General features: G+C 33.0%; 2 protein-coding genes across 4 annotated transcripts; one reads left to right on the top strand and one right to left on the bottom strand.

Annotated features, from left to right (window-relative positions):
- Window positions 1-111: 111 nt before the first annotated feature.
- LOC117236206 (pre-mRNA-processing-splicing factor 8) lies at window positions 112-11751 on the bottom strand. Of its 3 annotated transcripts, none has more exons than XM_033498936.1 (30): window positions 11648-11751; window positions 11001-11238; window positions 10632-10800; window positions 10377-10541; window positions 10049-10264; window positions 9432-9770; window positions 9076-9181; window positions 8464-8992; window positions 8151-8377; window positions 7732-8058; window positions 7427-7633; window positions 7029-7319; window positions 6529-6909; window positions 6205-6443; window positions 5927-6073; window positions 5240-5804; window positions 4821-5147; window positions 4559-4728; window positions 4072-4219; window positions 3688-3977; window positions 3396-3587; window positions 2846-3040; window positions 2585-2756; window positions 2195-2482; window positions 1873-2066; window positions 1401-1782; window positions 1076-1279; window positions 838-962; window positions 585-739; window positions 336-490 (listed from the first exon to the last, which is right to left on the bottom strand). In XM_033498936.1, exons 2-30 carry the CDS (start codon window positions 11218-11220, stop codon window positions 336-338), a joined length of 7125 nt encoding a protein of 2374 aa, XP_033354827.1. In that variant the 5' UTR covers window positions 11221-11238; window positions 11648-11751. The 3 variants fall into 3 exon arrangements, with proteins under 3 accessions (XP_033354829.1, XP_033354827.1, XP_033354828.1); XM_033498937.1 differs by having other exon boundaries at window positions 11001-11241; window positions 11648-11711; XM_033498938.1 differs by lacking the exon at window positions 11648-11751 and having other exon boundaries at window positions 112-490; window positions 11001-11220.
- Window positions 11752-12595: 844 nt separating this feature from the next.
- LOC117236082 (ribosomal protein S6 kinase beta-1-like) lies at window positions 12596-17895 on the top strand. Its single transcript, XM_033498729.1, has 13 exons — window positions 12596-13041; window positions 13114-13154; window positions 13316-13490; window positions 13551-13634; window positions 13694-13827; window positions 13981-14043; window positions 14123-14251; window positions 15460-15550; window positions 15643-15759; window positions 16869-17000; window positions 17074-17181; window positions 17272-17450; window positions 17585-17895. Exons 1-13 carry the CDS (start codon window positions 12955-12957, stop codon window positions 17655-17657), a joined length of 1413 nt encoding a protein of 470 aa, XP_033354620.1. The 5' UTR covers window positions 12596-12954; the 3' UTR covers window positions 17658-17895.
- Window positions 17896-19177: the final 1282 nt, after the last annotated feature.

Below are 19177 nucleotides of genomic sequence, written 5' to 3'. Positions count from 1 at the left end.
TATATTATTTGCTATTCTTATTATGTTAAATATGATAAACATTTTGTACATTTTTCTTATATGTATAGTATACATGTTGTACATCTAATTAAACACACATTATATATATATATATATATTTTTTTTTTATTCTACAAAGCTATTAAAATACAGTACAAAGTAATTAATATATAAAGTAATACTATACCGAACCTATTTATCAAACATCATGTACTATGAGTTTCCAACTTTGTTATAAACTGTATTGTTTGTATTAAACGGGTAAATGTCATCGTTGCTTTGCCATGAACTCCATAATTCATTACACCTCGGTCCCTTCTTTCGCTTTCATCCATTTATGCAAATACATCTTCTCTATCGGCTCCAACACCTTCTCCATCCTCCAAGCTAGAGAAATTCAAAAAGTGGGCAGGTCTGTGAATTTCGTGATAGAATTCTTTCGGATTCGCCAATTGCAGCTCATATTTCATATTTGGATCATGTCTCACACCTGTGATTACCGAAAAAGATAATGATAAGATTGTAAAGTATAATATTCAGCTATCAACAAATGAGAGTAATCAAATCAACCACATATATCTTACCCATAAAGTTATAATTCCAAGACCCTTGACTCGGAACCATGAAAAATCCAAGGAAACGATCAGACAATAACATTTGTACTTTTTCATAATGACTCGGTAGATAACCTTTAGGATTATTTCCTTTGTCTGTATTTTGCTTTCCCCATTCGAAGCCACTAAAACATAAACATATGTATAATTTGACAACAATCAGAGGAATCGCGAGATATTTAAAGATAATGATAAACAACCACATTTTGTTCGAAATACGAACCTAGGTGTTAATTTGTATGCCGTAAGAGAACAAGATCCTGGCGTAAAACTACAAGTAATAACGATAGTTTTTTCTCCATCCCAAATTGGATTTTCTGCCATTATTCGAGCATGCGTAGATATATCCTAATAAAATAATGCCGTATTAACACAATATATAATACAATGTATCATAGAACAAAGAATAGCCTTAAACCAAATTCGTTTAATAAACATGTATCCAACAATATAATATTAACCTGCGGTGACAATTGTGGCAACTCGTTAGGTTGAGTATGAATCCAACCAAGAGGCTCCATCTCTTTGAGATATTGATGATTCGGAAGTGTATTAGGCAAATGAACAGTTTGATGGGTACCCCATTGTGGAGCCATAACTATACATCGTATTTCTTTAACTTGTGGATTATCTGGTGGACTAATCCCATATAAATACCCCGCGATCTATATAAAAGAGAAAGAAGAAAAAGGAAAGATTAATTAGATATTATCCGTAATTTCTCTGATATTGAGCTGTACATGTATGTATACTTATTAAATCAATTATTTCATAAGAGAGACATACCTGCGCTCTCAAGTCCGAAATGGTAACAAATTTCTTAAGAACATTCTTTGGCAAAATATAAGTGTAACCAGTCTCCTTAATGTCATCAGACGATACATATATATGATTGGTCCGAAGATGCAAATTAGTAGCTGAAATTGCTCTTACTCGCCATTCAGTCTTAGAACTAAACGTTTGCGTTTCGTAATTAGAAGTTGTTGCTGTAATAATTTCGTCCCCGTGTTTATTTACTGTTCGTGTAGTTGTCGCTGTAAGCTGCGATTGTTCTTTTGTTTGCTTTTCTATTTCAGCGATTTGTTGACGTTGTGCAGATGGTGCACTAATTTCCATACCCAAAATGATATCTCGAATTTCTGACTGTGTCAGCGATGCAACGTTTACACTGAGACCAATACAAAATTTCCAGTTACTCTACAGTCATACTTTGTACATATTGTTATAAAGAAAGAAAAAGATTAGATATTGTACGTACTTGTTCTTTTTACCATAATCGGCTAAAATAAGATCTTTTAATTGTACTTCGACTTTAATCCATTCATCATCTGTTAAAGAAGGCCATATATGATGTGGTTCTGTTATGGTTGTCTTGTCAGGTTTTAAAACAACCTTTGTTCTCTCAGTGTTGACATGTAATGCGCGAAGGATAAGAATCAAACGTGAGAAAGCCTATAAATAAATAAATAAATAAATAACAAATAAATAAATAAATAAATAAAATGATTCATAATTCATAATAGGATAAGAATAAACAGAGATGGAAGAAGAAGAGGAAAACATTTATTAATAATAATTACCGTGTACGATGAAATAGTTTTCAACCAATCATCATACAAGTTAAATAACACCATTTGAGGTTCTGTTGCCTTCAATATTAAGTCACCAAACTTTTCGACTTTCAAACAAGCCTGGAATGGTAATTGGAGCTCCGATCCTTTTATAACAATGTTCGGGAAATCGAGTAAATGCACTTCCAAGGGATCCAACATTCCCTTTCTCGTTACTATAATCTGCTTAGGTTGTTCTTCAACCGGTAAAGATCGAATAAGTGCAGCTACTTCTTCAGCAGTTTTCCATTTTGCCAACTGTTACATGAAGACGCAATTTTAACAACATTAACTATTTTTTTAATATAATATAATTTTCAAATTTAATTATAATGAGTATGCTGAATGCATATTACGTACCTGACCTAAACGCTTTTGACCAGCCCAAACAGAAGTATGAATAATTTTTAAAAATAATTGGCCAGTCCGAGGATTAAAAATAAAGATAGCTCCATTTATAGGCTTTGTCGTTAAATTACCTTCAAATGTTTTATGAATTGTAACACGGTAAACGTTAGTATCATCGACAAACCTAATAGATTCGAAAAATGAAAGATCTTTAATATAAGTGTATATTTTTGTTTCATACTAATGAAAATATATAAAAAGAGATAGAAATACCAAATAATTTGATTTGAAAAGAGTTCCCCATAATTTTGTGAAGATAGATATGGTTCTGTAGGTTCCGATGAATAAAGTTGCAATGCTTTTCGAATGCGTTCTCTCAATACGTATAAAGCCGGGTTAGCCTTCATTATTTTTGCCATTGCTTGCTGTATAAGAGGCTTACATCCTGGGAACCAGTTACCATAGGCGCTAATAAACAAAATTGCTATGTTTACAAGATATTCCTGCAGTGAATAATACATTTATATTCACGGATATTGACCGGTTACGATTATTTTTTCGAGTAGCGATGGAGGAAAAATCGCCTACCGTCTTTTGACTCTAACACGCGCGTTTCAATTTGTCCATTTGACTTTCAAGGAATGTATTCCAGTAAAGAGAATGCATTCCGACTCTGTATCCGAAGTATACGAACAAAATAAGACAATTATGGACTGAACAGTTGATGCAATGGAGAGACATTATTCCTCAATAATCATCGATCAGTCAATTTCTGCGAATTTCAGTATAGCGTTACTGAATACAAATACTTAAAAATATATACCTATGTAAATTATAAGCCAAATCGATAGCAATTAATAGCCCTGTTGGTGATGGATAAATAGACATATTGTCTGTTGTGTAATCTAAAAATTTGGCCCTAGCATATCGTTCAATATCGTGAGAATCATAATCTCCCCATCTAAGCTGTACATCTATCCAATATTTTTGTGTGGTAGTATTATCCATAAGATCTCTGTTAAAGGAATGAATTATTAATAATAGATACTGAGCTCAGTTCTAAGTACGATAATACGAAATTTATATAGAAAGCTAAAAAAAATGTGACTACTTACTTTGAATCAGCGAGTAGCGATGGCCTAGAGACATTCCACTTATATGCAGAGAAAAGCAAAATATCGGCGCAGGAAGAATTCATCTTGTACGATTTTCTAGGATGAATGGTCTCTTTTTGAACAGTTTCGATTTCCAATGCATCCAATTCTTGATCGAAAACTTGACAAAGATCCATCACTATCGATTCGTGTACTTTTTGCCACAAGTGAGCACGAAATATTTGAATTAGCGAAATCTTTAGCGTTGGAATTTTACCATGCATAAATATTCCTGTTAAATCCAGTTGTACCTAATGATAAATAAACGATCCACTTATGTCAAGAATATACCTCTGATTATGATCCATCAAATAATTATAATCCATTAACATGATGAAATATTACCTGAAAACCAACGTACACGTTTGCTCTGTTAATAGTTGGTGACCACCATAAAGTGAATCGACGATTTGGAATTTGATTCAAACCAGACCTTTGAGCGTTAGTCAGTTTCTTATATTTCATAGATTCTTCGAATCCAGATGCTTTCTCCCTAAGTAAAAGAAACGACAAGTAACAAACTATGGATTCTTTTACCAATTTTAAAATTTTGAAATAAATTAAAACTAAAAGAAAAGAAAAGCGAAGAAAGGAGAAATCAATCTTCTTTGTTTCAATAAACATGGATACATATATTAAACGAGTAAAGTATGTATGTACACTTAAATTTGCAATTATTAAATCTGTTTTTTCACTCTTTGGCTTGCAGTGTTGTTTTGCTTGCAAAACTAATTGCAAAGCTAATTGCATGCTTATATTCACGATTATTAATTCTCTGCCAAGTTAACTAAGTTATTCCTTATTATGATTTCAAAAAATTACAAAATCTTACCAAAAGAGACCTTCCCATGTTGGGAAGTATGTCCCTTTAAAGAGAGTATGTTCCAAAATACCCTCTACACCGCCAAGAGCCTGTATCATATCTGTTCGGTAATTATTTAAATTCCATAATTTACCATCATGACGTTGATGGGTCCACCAGAATGGATTTTGTTTTAAGACCTGCAATTACGTATAAAAAATATAATATTTTCACATGCATAAATAAGATACACGCAAAGATTGATATTGCAATAAAATACGTGAGACAGTACCTGATACTGTTTAAATTCTGTACGTATTCTCCAACCCTTATCGTAGGCAAGAGTGTGTCTGTCTTTCTGGAACAGTGTATTTATTCTAGGGATACCACGATCCCAACTATCTTCAAGATCTTCCAAAGTAAGTCTACGATTTTGTGCATTGGCTTCTTGTCGCTTCAACGCATATTCCGCCCATACTCGTTGGGAATCTATAAACTCGGATTCCCAGGGTTGAATGTACCGATATAAGTTTGGAATTAATTGATCTTCATCGTGACTCATGCCTGAACGAAAATGCGTAATACCAACGTCGGTTTGTTTCGACCATCTTAAATCCGACTATAACATTTTATAGTTATATTATATATGTTGTATTTGAAAGTGTCTGAAAGAATTAGCTATCGAAGAAATTTTTAAAAATAGTAATCTACCTGAGGTATAAGTACATGTCCCATCGAAAGCATTCCAAGCCCACCCAATTCCTTCGGTGTATAAAACACTACCGGTGGAAATCGCGAAGGCATTTTTGAATTAAGACCAATCTTGATACGCGTTTGAATTTTATTTTCGCATTTAACCAATAAATCTAGAAGTTCTTGTGTGTTCACCACAGCTTCGCGGAAGTAGGTCATGAGTCCAATTAAAGCTGTATTCCATTTGTTAACAATCTTCGTGAAGGTTGTGGATCCAGAAGCCATAAGGATTTGCCTAACTCTGTTATGAAATCGTTGCAGACTTTCATCATCGACTCTCAAGAAACACTGAGCCGTTCTTTCTTTTGTAATTTCGTTTTGTAAATTCCACACACCATCCCTATGCGTGAACTCCTCGTGCGTAGTTCTACATTTTGGCAAAATTCTGCACTCAAATCCACTCATATTAAATAACAAATTAGGATTATCTTTACTATATACACTAACAAAACTATTTTCCCATTGTATCGTAGTCGTGGAACGGGGTAAACGATTTTTAATATCCCAAAATACAGCGCGACCTCTGGAAATAAGAAAATAAGAAATTTAAAAAAAATGAAGAAAAACAAAATGAATTCAAGATTAATCTACGGTAAATGAAATGACAAAAAGAATTAAAGAATCATTCAATCATTATTTACTTACAAATTAACGTCATGCTTCATAAGACGCATTCGCGCATCTCGGGGCCAACACTTTTTATTATTATAACCAACGATATTTTCATTATTAGGATCTGGATGCTCCGTTAAATATCTCTGAATTAGATCTCTCGCTTCATCGGCAGAAAACCTATTAACATAGAATACAAAATTAAACGTCAACTGACATCCCAACAACTTGATCAAAAATAGACAGAAATTTATGTTTTGTATACATGAAGAATAAAACGATTCGTTGAACAATAAAATATAAAATCTTACCTCAGAAACAAATGTATTCTATCTACATATCTGCAATATAACCTAATAGGATGTGCTGTTTCTGAAGCTACGTCTTGAAAAGTTAGAAAATCATTTGGCATTTGGGGTGGGCCAGCCATTTCACTAGCTCTTTGTAATCCAAGAACCAACAAGTCTAATACCAGACCATAATATTGCGCTATAAAAGACGCAAATTGTAATCCTCTAATTATTCCATAACTGTTAGTATGATTCATATCCTAGAAACAATCGCATATATTATATTTTTCTTTCTATTTAACAAAAAGAATCGATACATGCTCTTTAATGAAATAAAGGATATACCTTGTAATTTATGACAACGTTATTCTTTGCAGTCATATAATCGGCTATGTTATGATCAACGATCAATCGAAGCACTCTATTCAATAACGTCAAATCGATTTTTTCATACAGTTTCTCGAATTTTGATTCCAACAATACATTACATTCCCCTTCGCTAACATCCCAAACATCTTGTAGATTATTGATACCCTGACACCATTTATATACCAATAGAGGAGGTGGTTCTGTATCTGAAGGTTTAACCCATGGTGGAAATAATCTTCGCTTATCTGCTTCATACCACAAGTATTGATCTAAATAGGCATCCGTAATTTTTTCAAGCGGTTCGACGTCGTAAACGGGAATCAGATGACTATAAAGATCCATGAATTCTATTCCCACCTACAAAAGGAACACGTGTAAGTTTTGTAATAATGAACAAATCCAAAATGTGGAGGTTAGAAAAGATAAGTAATTTAAAAAAAAGTAAGTAATTCAAAAAAGTAAGAACAAAATTTTACCTCTTTGAACGTTCTTTGGGTGAGAAGATGACGTTTAATTCTAGACAGTGCTTCATGAGGATTGTCATATGCTTGTTCTATCAAACCGAGTTCTTCGCGTTGACTTTGATTAAGCCTCGATTTGACACTATATGCTTCCTTTAATCGTTCCAAAGCTAATATCAAAAGCTTGGTGTCATGTTTATAAGACAATGGTGGGAAAGGTATAGGAGCAAATCTTCTCGATTCCAACCAATGTACAGTTGTAGTATATATAGCTACAGCTTCCTCTGGGGAAATATACGGACCATCCTGCGTGCACAACAGACGAAATGTTTATAAATTAATGATTAAATTTTAGAAGACATATGATAAGTACACGAAGAGTGTACTTTGTAACTGTTCATTTCTTACTGTACCTTCAAATAATTATGCTGTCGTTCTTGTTCGGCTTTCAGATAAAGTCGGGTGAGACGTCCAAGATTCTTTTTACAAACAGTTTTATCCACGGTAGCACCACGTCTAATACGTTCTCGATTATAATGCGCAGTATTGGTCCACCAATCTGCCTTCATTTTAACATAACGAAGAATCATATTTTCGATCGGTATTGGTAATCCCGGAACCTACGGAAAGTAGTTAGAGAAAAGAAACTGTAATAAGTCTTAAACAGAAATCATTAGCAATAAGTAAAGAAATCGGAAATTAATTATGATAGACGAACCTTCCACGGAATATTAGCCTTCCAACATCTCCACGCCTCGCTAAGATGCTGAAGTATTGTTCGGGCTTTATTCTGTTTGATTCCCTCTGGCATCATATCTACAATGTCGTGCATCACTGATGCTCTTAGCTCAAGATCAAAATGCGACTCTACTCGCTGTTTCGTTACAGTTTTCGCGACTCCCTTTGAATGGCGACCTTCGAATTGCCTAGACAACAAATTCCCTAACCATCTTTCCAATAATGGAGTAATACCCCTCATAAAGAAAAGCCATACTCTCCAGCCAGGTGCCCAGAATCCACATCCAGGACCTTTCCCGACAGGACCCTATTCATTCACATATCAAAAGTAACCAATGATCCGTTTATTTTATTTAAATGATATTAATAATAGCACACGATTTAATCTAACATCCTTACCGTATTAAAGCGATAATAAATTAAATGTTTTAAGTCTTTGCACATCCTGATTTGTCGCATTAGTTTATATTTATATCGATACATTCCAGTTAACTGACCAACGTGTGCAAAAATATATTGCAAACCATCCGCGAGTTGAAATGCATCAACATTATTCAAACGATATTGTACGTGAGAATCGATGATCAATTTCGTCAAACGGAGAATCTCACGACACAAATGGAAAGCTGAAAAAAGTTAAAAGACCAAAAACTTTATGTCGAAATTCGTAAAATGTATACATTGTTTTTATGTGTTTAAACCGATGACTCACCATTTCCAAATCTAGATTTCTTTCTTTCTTTCGTCGTTAGAGTTTTTACTGGTTTCAGGTTAAAATTGTAATCTAAATGAAGATAATTCAAATTTTTTCTGTGAATTAGTAAATTTAACATGTTATATCCTTGTCTACAGACTTGTAAACCAGCTTCGACCCAATCAATTGTAGTTGTTTGGAAAAATTTCGTGGATTTGAACGACCGGAACAAATAACGTTTCTTTTGTGGTTTAGGATGTCTGTGTTTCAGTGCATTCAACACAAAGTATTTCAACAACTTTTGATAACTAACTCGAACTTTAACAGGTTGTCCTGGTGGACAATGTTCTCTATACCAAGATTTCACTAGAGGAATGTCAATGGCCCTTCTTGTTCTGCCGGAACGGGTATTAAATGGCCTTGGTGCCCATAATAAAGCTATACCATTTGCTGTGTTGTCTGTATATAATGGAGTTTCTTGAAGGAAAGGTTGCACTTCTTCAGGAAGCACAAAATCTTCGTCATCTTCGATTTGTGGTTCCACAGTCTAAAAAAACATATGTAATTCATGCATTCTACCGATTTAACGAATACTCCAATTAATTATACACTATATATCATGCTATTTACCTTGAGGGAATTTCTGTGAGAAATAGGGTTAATCAAGGGATCAAAATAAAATGCAGGTAAGTCAGGATCTTCGGTTTTTATATAAACAACATTTGGTGCGTGATACCTGTAAATATCATTTGAGAATTTCATTAGAAAATCAAATTACATACTGTCATATTTTAAAAATTTTTACAAAGATTGTAGGTGATTTCAGCAGTTGCCTTTTATACTTTACAAAGGATACGAATAACAATCACCACTACATTTCTTTACCACGCTGCTAGTAAGACTTTAATGTACTAAGCATAGACAAGTCTCAAAACTTATGTGGAATTATTTATTGTACATATTTATTGAATGATATTATTACTTACCACGATAAATGTACAAAATGTGGCATGTTGTTATATAAATAAGGAAACGCAATGCGGTATTCTGTTCTTATAGGCTGTCTAATAATAATTTTATTAATATCATTAAACTCATTCCAATCTTCATCAGCCGCATTTGAATCCTTCACCAATGGTTCAAATTTTGGTCCACCTGGTATAGCCATATTTAATGCCTTCGCAGTAAAAAACGACTTCGGGTCAAAGAGATAAAAAAAGTTATGGTCAACCAAATCCGTCAATAATTGATTAGCTAAACGATATAATGTCGCCATTTGTGGTAAAGTCAAATTCCACCTTCGGTAAGTAGATCCATTTACGTGTCTGTAATGTTATTAGCAATTAAACAAGATTTGATAAACAATATTTACATTGTAAAATGTATTTCATACACAAAGCAATAATTCAGTTTAGCGTTTTGTCCAGCTAATAGTAACTCGTAGTACTCATCTCGGATAAGACTGACGAATTACTATAGCCATCAACTCACATGTTAGCTGATCTCAGGACCCCTACGCAATTCATCATATGATACTAACTATATGATATAAATAGATGTAATGAAATGTCTGTAATTAATTCAAACAATATTTAACACCTACTTTGTCCCAACAAGTGGTTTATGTTCATAGAACCATAATGCAACGGATTCATCCTCCTCTGAATCCAATTCAATTTGAATAGCTTCCAATGGTTCTACATCCAAAACGTTGTCTGCGTAATCCAACGGAGGTTCTTCGTCATCGAAGGGCGGAAACCTCATTCTTTTGAAATGCCTACGATCCCTTTTTTCTCTCCTCATCATAATCCACATTGTACTAGATAATAAAAATAGAATATGTATATATATACTACACACACACGCACACACTTTATTTCTTATTGGATATTGCATAAATGCAAACAAATGTAACATTTTTTTCAGCTTACCCCCATTGTGCAATATATACAGGTTCAATAACCCAAGGAATTTCATTCACAAATGTAATTGCACCTGTGATATGATACAGCACCTTTACATCTCGAATTTGTTCCCAAGGCATAGGCATATTTTCTAGAAGTTTCATAACTGCATGAGGCATGTATTTTAATGCTCTGAAACGGAATTAATTAAACAGAGGAATTGTTTAATCTTTCTTTCACTTTATGAAAGACATCAAAGTTCAAATATATCCATTTACTTACCCTAAATAAACACGTTTATCATGTCTATATTTCCGACTGCTCATGTCTCCATGATCTCTAATAATTTTTCTTATATGTTCCGGGGGCATATGTTCTTTTTGAGCATCCACAAAACCAAACTTTCTTTTCTCTGCAAATCTTTTTGATTGAAGTTGCTGCCATTTTTGAGCTAAAATTACATAAAATATATAAATATTTATAATATATTAATATAATTAATATATATATATAATTTATAATATAACACCAATATACAAAAGATTAAATTAATTTCAGCTTTATATAAATATCGTATCATAAATCTTTAAATTTATATTGTAATAATTTTACTTTTTTTTTTTAATTCAAAAGATGTTAATTTTTAAGCACCTTTTTCTTGAAGTTTATCTTCTGACAAAACTTCAGGTTGTTTAGGCATTTGTGGCAATGGGGGTCCAGCTATTGCTTGCATATGAGCATGATGTGCAGCTTGTGCATGTGCAGCTGCTTGAGCATGAGCCTGAGCTGCAGCTAACTGAGCATGAGCCTGTTGTTGAGCCATCATCGTGGCCCAAGGGTTTGGGCCCAATAAATATGGTGGAATCGACATTCTTTTTAAATTAAATGACTACTAAAAGAAAAGGAAAAAGTTATTTATAGCAATAGAATGTATTTCAAGTATTTTGGTAAAATGTTTGTATTTAACATAAATTGGTGATATATACATCCTATAATTGTAATAAAATATTATTTGGAATTCATATACATATGTATATAAAACAATAAACAATACATATTAATACAATTACAAACTGTTCTAAGCAGAGTTCCAAACAAAAATACTGTTAGAAACAAGTAAATATAAAGCCGACTAATTATAACCAACATGATATGATAATATAAATGTATTACTGCAGATATAAATAATTACAAATTTAATTTAACCAATATTTTATTTTTCATTTAGAATTAATATTGATTTTTACTATGTAATTTAACAATATTTTTTTTGAAAAATTAATAAATCGTAAACTTACTTTGATATTATATGGTAGACATTCAGCACGGACATAAATCAAACAGAACTAAATAATATAGATGTTCCACTCTACAGTATATTTAATGTACTAGCCATATACAATGAACAATACGGCAACATCGCTATATACATTAACATTCGACTATGACACATTACACCATCGCTATGACCTAAAACAACTTGTTTGCAAACAATTCTATTACACGCAAAAATAAGATATGAAAATATAAAGATTTATATAAATATGAAACAAACTTACGCTATATACGTATATCATACGCACATACACATGTTACACTGCACTATGATTTAATTCAATGTTCGTACAACTGTTTATGATCATTTATCATAAGAATGAACAAATATTTCATAAAATTATAAGAAACCATATCAATTAGGTGAGCTTATATCACGATTGTATTATATCTAGTTATATTGCAGGCACAAATTGTATTTGCGTCAAGATCAGATTCTTCCATTGTTGCCATTCAAATTCAGCTTAGTGCCATGCTAGTGTCGGTTATGTGTTTACACTTACCTTAACTACTTATTATAGATGTCGCATCGATAAACCTTTTCACTTTTTATTCATTTAAAAATATGCATATCGTCAAAATATTTAAAAATGTAAAAGAATTAAAAGAAACGAAAGAAATTGTTTCTAATATAAGGTCATGTTGAATTAAATAACAATTCTTTATTTCAATTTAATATTTCCTTTCTAAACGGATATTTTAAATTGAGCTAAGGACCAATTTATAGAAGTAGAAATTATTGTTATTATAGAATCCATTATTAAAAGCGCAAAATTATGTAAATTCAAATTAATGAAAAGTTTTAGGGTAGTTCTAAGCTTATTTTTATTTTCAAATGTAGAACAAAACCTTTTTAAAATTTCTATATATTTCATGCTTCACCATAAACATACATATGCCTATGTGCTAGAATGCAGTTGGCATTCACGTTGGACCATAGTTTGTGTCCAGAGTATATACTTGAATCGTCTCGTGTTTCTTTTTAAAATTTTCCATATTTCTTCCTGATTATTTTGTCATAAGATAGAAAAGAAAAAAGTAAGGAATATTCATGAGCCCATTTAATTGTAGATATATTTGATAGTTCACGATTATATATAGATAGTTTAATCTACCCATCAAAAAATCAGTGTGGAACACGCAAATAAAGGGAAATAAAATCTACAATCGTGTGTACGCAGATACGTAGATATCTACGTTATTCGGACGCATTACAATCAATTAAAGTTTTCGACAGGAAAATTTTTTAAATGATTACTCTGTGAGAAGAATGGCTGGAGTATTTGACATAGAATTACACGACGGGGACTCCATAAGTCAAGACGAGTCGGACGATGATATCGTCGAAAATAGAGAAGTTTGTTTCTTGTCAAATTTCATAGATTTTAGATCGCTGTATCAAATCTGATATGTGTTTTCTTTTTTCTAGGATGAATACAATCATACTACAAATGTAAATACGATATTAGAGTAAGTAATCAAATGTTTAAAAATATATGATATCGAATTTATCGCTAAATCGTACCTTCTAAACAATAATAAAAGTGCTGAATTGTGTGTTCAATTTCGATACAAACGTTCTTCTCGCTTTTCTTCTTAGAAAATAAAAAAAAAAATTGAATCTTTTATAGATCTGATAATTTAGAAAGAGTACAGTTATCGGAACAGAATGTTAATGCAGGCCAAGAAAAAACTGGTCCACAAGATTTTGAGCTATGTAAAATTCTTGGAGAAGGTGGATATGGAAAAGTCTTTCAAGTTAAAAAAGTGACTGGAAAAGACAAAGGCAGTATTTTTGCTATGAAGGTAAATATTTTTATATTTGTACATGCGTGTAAAAAGCTTTCTAGTTCTTTATTTATGTAGGTACTACGGAAAGCATCTATCATACGAAATCAAAAAGACACAGCTCATACAAAGGCAGAAAGAAATATTTTGGAAGCAGTAAAAGTAAGTAGATTTCATTGTGAATTTTAATATGATATTTATTCACTGCATTCTTTTTCCAGCATCCATTTATCGTTAATTTAATGTACGCATTTCAAACTGGTGGTAAATTATATCTAATTTTGGAATATCTTTGTGGAGGAGAACTCTTCACATACTTAGATAGAGAAGGCATTTTCTTAGAAGATACAGCTTGGTAAATTAGTTAGTTTCTGAAGTAATTGTAGATGATAATAATATACATGTATTTTATTCTACTTGTATGTAAAATTTATATACTTATTAATATCTTCAGATTATATGTGTCAGTATGCTTTTTGTACTTATAACTTGTCTTTTGTACTTATAGTTTTTATTTGTCTGAGATTATACTCGCATTGCAACATCTCCATAATCAGGGTATTATATACAGGTACAATATCCTTAATCATTAATATTATTAAAAAATCGTTATATACATGTACATCTAACTGTATTAATTATCTTCACAGAGATTTAAAACCGGAAAATATTTTATTAGATGGCGAAGGTCATGTTAAATTAACAGATTTCGGTCTTTGTAAAGAACATATAGAAGAAGGTACAGTAACGCATACATTTTGCGGAACCATAGAGTATATGTAAGTAAAAAATTTTCGTTGCATTAATTCTGAATCCTATTGTCAGTATTAAAATGTAGGGAGAAAACTATTTGGCTGATCGGATTTCTGGACAGGAATTCGAAAACGCTGATCTTTCGCTTGTCAGGCGGGTATTTATCCTGTTACGACCGTTCGCGAAGAGACGCGGTCGCTAGGGAAACGCGTCAGCGAGAGGCGTAAATTCTCGCTACGATTCGGTTAATCGACGCCGCGAAATAGTCGTTCCCCTGTTTCGGTTAAGATAACAGAGGTGGTTCAATGAATGTAACACAGTAGAGTAAGTTATATTTCACCGTTTATTCCAACAACTTATAACGAAGACAGTTACGCTGGTGCGTATGTACGAGATGAATGAGTGACTGATCTACGGGTGTGTATATCCGGTTAAAGGATGTTGACCGTTCGAAGGATGCAAAATCAGTACTGTCTTGGGAGACGATGCTGTGGCGGAGGAAAGCTAAGGATGGGTGTGTCTAGTGCACAGGGCCATCGGATTTGTTGGTGACAATTTTGGCTAAGAGAGTGAGGGAAATAGGCTTCGTTGTTAATTGGTTAAACGAAGGTTGGTGGACTAGGAAGGATCTTAGCCGCCCTCGAGAGAAAGTGGTTAGTGGGAGGAAAGTTGTATCATACGTGAGAAAAACTAACTTTCCCTTGTCAAGCAGTAGTAGACAATAGTCTTTAGAAATGCTTCAGAAAACAGATGTTTGTTGGGTCTGAAGGACCTTAGCTAGCAAATTACTGGGATTTATGACGGGTCCTTAAGAATATTGAGGGTACGCAGCGAGGATGAGTGGACATCTGGTTCCCGTCTGGCCCGTGGTGGGTGACCTGGTCTAGGTAGAGTGTCGCCCGACGTAACATATCCAATTAAGCTATTTAAGCCACCTGTGAATATTTTCTACCAAATTTTTAAATCTCAAACGGCTGCTGCCTATAGCTTGGAACTTAAACATTTGGGAGAAAATATTCTGCAATGATCTAGGTAGTTCAATTGGGTAAGTACCAGTCCTACAGGCGCAAGATCCGAGTTCAAATTTTCAATCCAGTAGTAAATTGACCAGCCGAATATTTTTCTTCCTACAAATGTCTGTCATCTAGGAAAATAATTTAAAATAAATTATAAGCTATAATGATTTAATTCAAAATGTATGTATTACAATTATTATTATCATTAACATGATTAGGGCACCAGAAATTCTAACGAGAAGCGGACATGGAAAAGCAGTGGATTGGTGGAGTTTAGGTGCTTTAATGTTTGACATGCTTACCGGAATGGTACGTAGATTAAATAATAAATAACAAAATATCGTAAAAGAATATGAAAATTTAATCAAATTACGTAACTACATACATTTTAATTCCTACAGCCACCATTTACAGGAGATGACAGAAGAAAAACAATTGAGAAGATTTTACGCGGAAAGTTATGTCTACCATTGTACCTAACACCCGATGCAAAAGACTTGATACGAAAGTTATTGAAGGTATGTCTTTAACACTTCTTTACAAGATAATGGTAATTTGTTTATTTACTTAATTGTTTGTATTATGCGTAGTAAAAGTTAATATATATGTCGGAGATGAAAGGACATCGGAGCCTTCCCTTTGGAACTTCGGGAAAATCCCTTAACATCGTAATCTAGATTCTATCATAGGCGTAATTAAACAATTGTCGTCATTCGATCCGATTGTATTTGTTCGAGATTTGTGATAATGAGCTTGGGCTCGAGGCGACAACCAGTCGCCGAAGGTAGCCGCGGTCACGGGATGAACACTTTGTCTAACAAAGGTATGGAGTAATTCTATAGCTCTCCTTAAAAGAAATATTTGTAGCGGCACGCGACAGTAAACATTCCAACGGTTTCTGTCCCGTGGCTCGCCATACGCAGGCCCTATTCTTCGGATATGATGGTTACCAGATGCCGACGCATCTCCACAGTACATGTTCAGCTAGCCTGAGGGCCGTTATAAACATTAAGATCTGGTTACCTAAAGTCCTTGAAACAGACAAACAGTCTTTGTCCCAACTACGGGAAGATAGGGGAGATCTATTTTTGAACGAACGACGCTTCCCGCTAGCAACCTTCCCTCAAGGACGGTTGGCATCCTTTTCTAGCCATCAACGTGGAAATTGACCAATTAACAGCAACGTCAATTTCCCTCACTTTCTGAATGAAGGCACCCCATCATAGTTTTCCTCTGCAGCATCATCGCGACGGAGGGCCATTATCTCGCGAGATCGTTTTTAGCGAGTTACTTAGTGTCTTTACGCTTAGTGGATATCCCACGTTTTAACAAAGAGTTAGTTTAGTTATACTTCCACCGTAGCCAAGCAAGTCGAGTACGATTTGGGCTTCGGAAAAAATCCCGTTGACCGCGGATTCGTTATTGAACCTAGGATCATTGTCATTAGCTTCTCGAGTATCTAATTACCACGGTTATTTGTAAAATTCTGTAATAATCGTATTTGCACTGGTCAATGTCTTCTCTATTGCATAACGACAATGTGTAATCCAAATGAAGATTGGTTTCACGCCCCTAACCCTAATTCTAATGTAAACCCGACATATATTTTGCATTCGACCAATTGTAGAGACAAGTGTCACAGAGACTAGGATCTGGGCCTGATGATGCTGAGCAGATTATGAATCATAACTTCTTCAAACATATTAAGTGGCAAGATGTGATTTCACGTAAATTAGAACCTCCTTTCAAGCCTTCATTAGTGAGTATCCTTGATTGCAATAAAACGTGTTGCAATAATAAATGCGAGCAAATATGTATTTAAATGTTTGCAGAAAAGTGCCGATGATACATCGCAATTCGATGAACAATTCACGGCAACTGTACCAGTTGATTCACCGGTAGAAAGTACTTTAAGTGAATCCGCTAATATGATCTTTCAGGTAAGTTTCGAGATATATTGTAAATATATCGTATTTGAAGTAATCATTAAAGAATTATAAAACTATGCACATTCAATGATATGGTTATAGGGCTTTACATACGTAGCACCCAGTGTCTTGGAGGAGATGTGTGCACAACCAAGAGTTGTGAATGCTAGAAGCCCACGTAAAGGTCTATTAAATACAGAATTTAGCGGAAGTCTTCACAGTTTGTCATCGAGATCACCCGATGCCCATCTCCATACAGCGTCTCATTTTCATCAACATAGGTATTTTAAAATTTGATATTTCATTCACCATCTTGAAAAACAAAAATATCTTATATGTAAATTCAATGGTAATTATGTATTACTCATTTGAAATATGCACTTCTATGCTTGAAAAGTTACTTTTTAATTTCTAGGCATCACGTTGTAGGTTCAAATAATATGGAAGATACCGAAATGGCGGATATAGGTCCGCTTTTTAATTTCTAAGCATTGCATAATAAATTTTAATGATGTAGAAGATATTGAATTAACAGTGGAATCGTTTATAACGAGATACATATAAATAATCGAAGAAAACGTTGGATCTTCCATTTTAGATTCAGCAAAATCTTTGTAAAAATTATGTCCTACATTGTTTGTCTTTTATTCTGACAGTTGAACTATTATGTTTAATTATCGAATTTAATGCAATTTGTTTACATATATATATATATATATATATATATATATATATATCTTTAAATATAATATATATATATATATATATTTAAAGATGAATAAGTCTAAATGTCGAAGAAGTTACGCTTATAGGGCAGTGCAATTCGCGTACAAATCGTATGTAGGCCTGCAATTGCTCTCTAATGTGACTGATCATTGTTTTCAGTGCAAAGAAGGAATATTATATGCGTTTTCCTTATGTAAATATTTCCTGATAATAAGTACATTCTGTTTAAACAAAATGCTATATCATTGAAAAACCTGAAAGATATTTTTTATGACATATCTTACTGTTGCAACGACTAATTCAAGTTTTTAAAACGTTCCATTCATTGACAAATACGAGTTTATCGTTAGTATATAAAAATTAAGTTAGTATATAAAAATAAATTTGTTTAGCTTGCATATATTTAGAGGTCTGCCATAAAAAGAATAAAATGAATTTACCGCCTCTTTGGAATGCATTGCTCGTGCGAATATGTAAATCGTGCAACTTTTTCATTGCTTTGTTGTTCAATAAACTAATTGTAAGTTCAAAAAAGTTATTTACATAAATATACATTCCGAAGTAATTCACAAATTTCTTAGACGATAAACATCGTATTAAATTTATATAGATCATGTTGATTGAGACTAATATATTGGATACAGCTAAACTTGAAAGTCTTGTTCTGCCATTAGAATAAAATTAATTTCTTAGGACCAGAGAAAGAGGGAGAGCATGCAAATAAAATAAAGAAAGGAAAAGGAAGAAGAATAACAGTATAAAAATAAAAATTGTATTGATCTTTGTTAAAGTAGAATCGGAGAAGGATTATAAATATATATATTTTCCTCTGTCGAATAGTTGTAATCGTCGCAAGTGGTAGCGTTTTATAAGAGGAAAAAATTAGAATATCTCATGGTCGTATATGATATCCCATTTTAGGATTCAAACTTTAAAAATATATTTTGCAGTAATGATTAGTGGAAATAGAATTAATCGAGATATTTTATACGACCTTTGATTAAAATTTGAAAAAAATGTTTTATTGTTTCTTCCAACTTATATTTGATGAATTATTTAAACATATGTATATTTCACTCAAGAATAAATTTATCGCTAGTCTTTATACGTCATTCGCTAATTACATGTACATACATAACTTTGAATACATCCGTCGATAGACAACAATAAATCATTGTTTTTATTCAATAGCCAATCCGATTCTACTTTTTACATATAATCGTTGTGAAAATGACAATTATGCAAAAAATTTTAACTGCCCAAGTGTTCACAGCTACCGGCT

This window comes from Bombus vosnesenskii, unplaced genomic scaffold, assembly GCF_011952255.1.
Source record: "Bombus vosnesenskii isolate JDL3184/JDL3185 unplaced genomic scaffold, Bvos_JDL3184-5_v1.1 scf7180000013340, whole genome shotgun sequence".
NCBI lineage: Eukaryota > Metazoa > Arthropoda > Insecta > Hymenoptera > Apidae > Bombus > Bombus vosnesenskii.
Note: the sequence above shows the minus strand (reverse complement) of the source record. Positions and strands in the feature narration are given on the sequence as shown.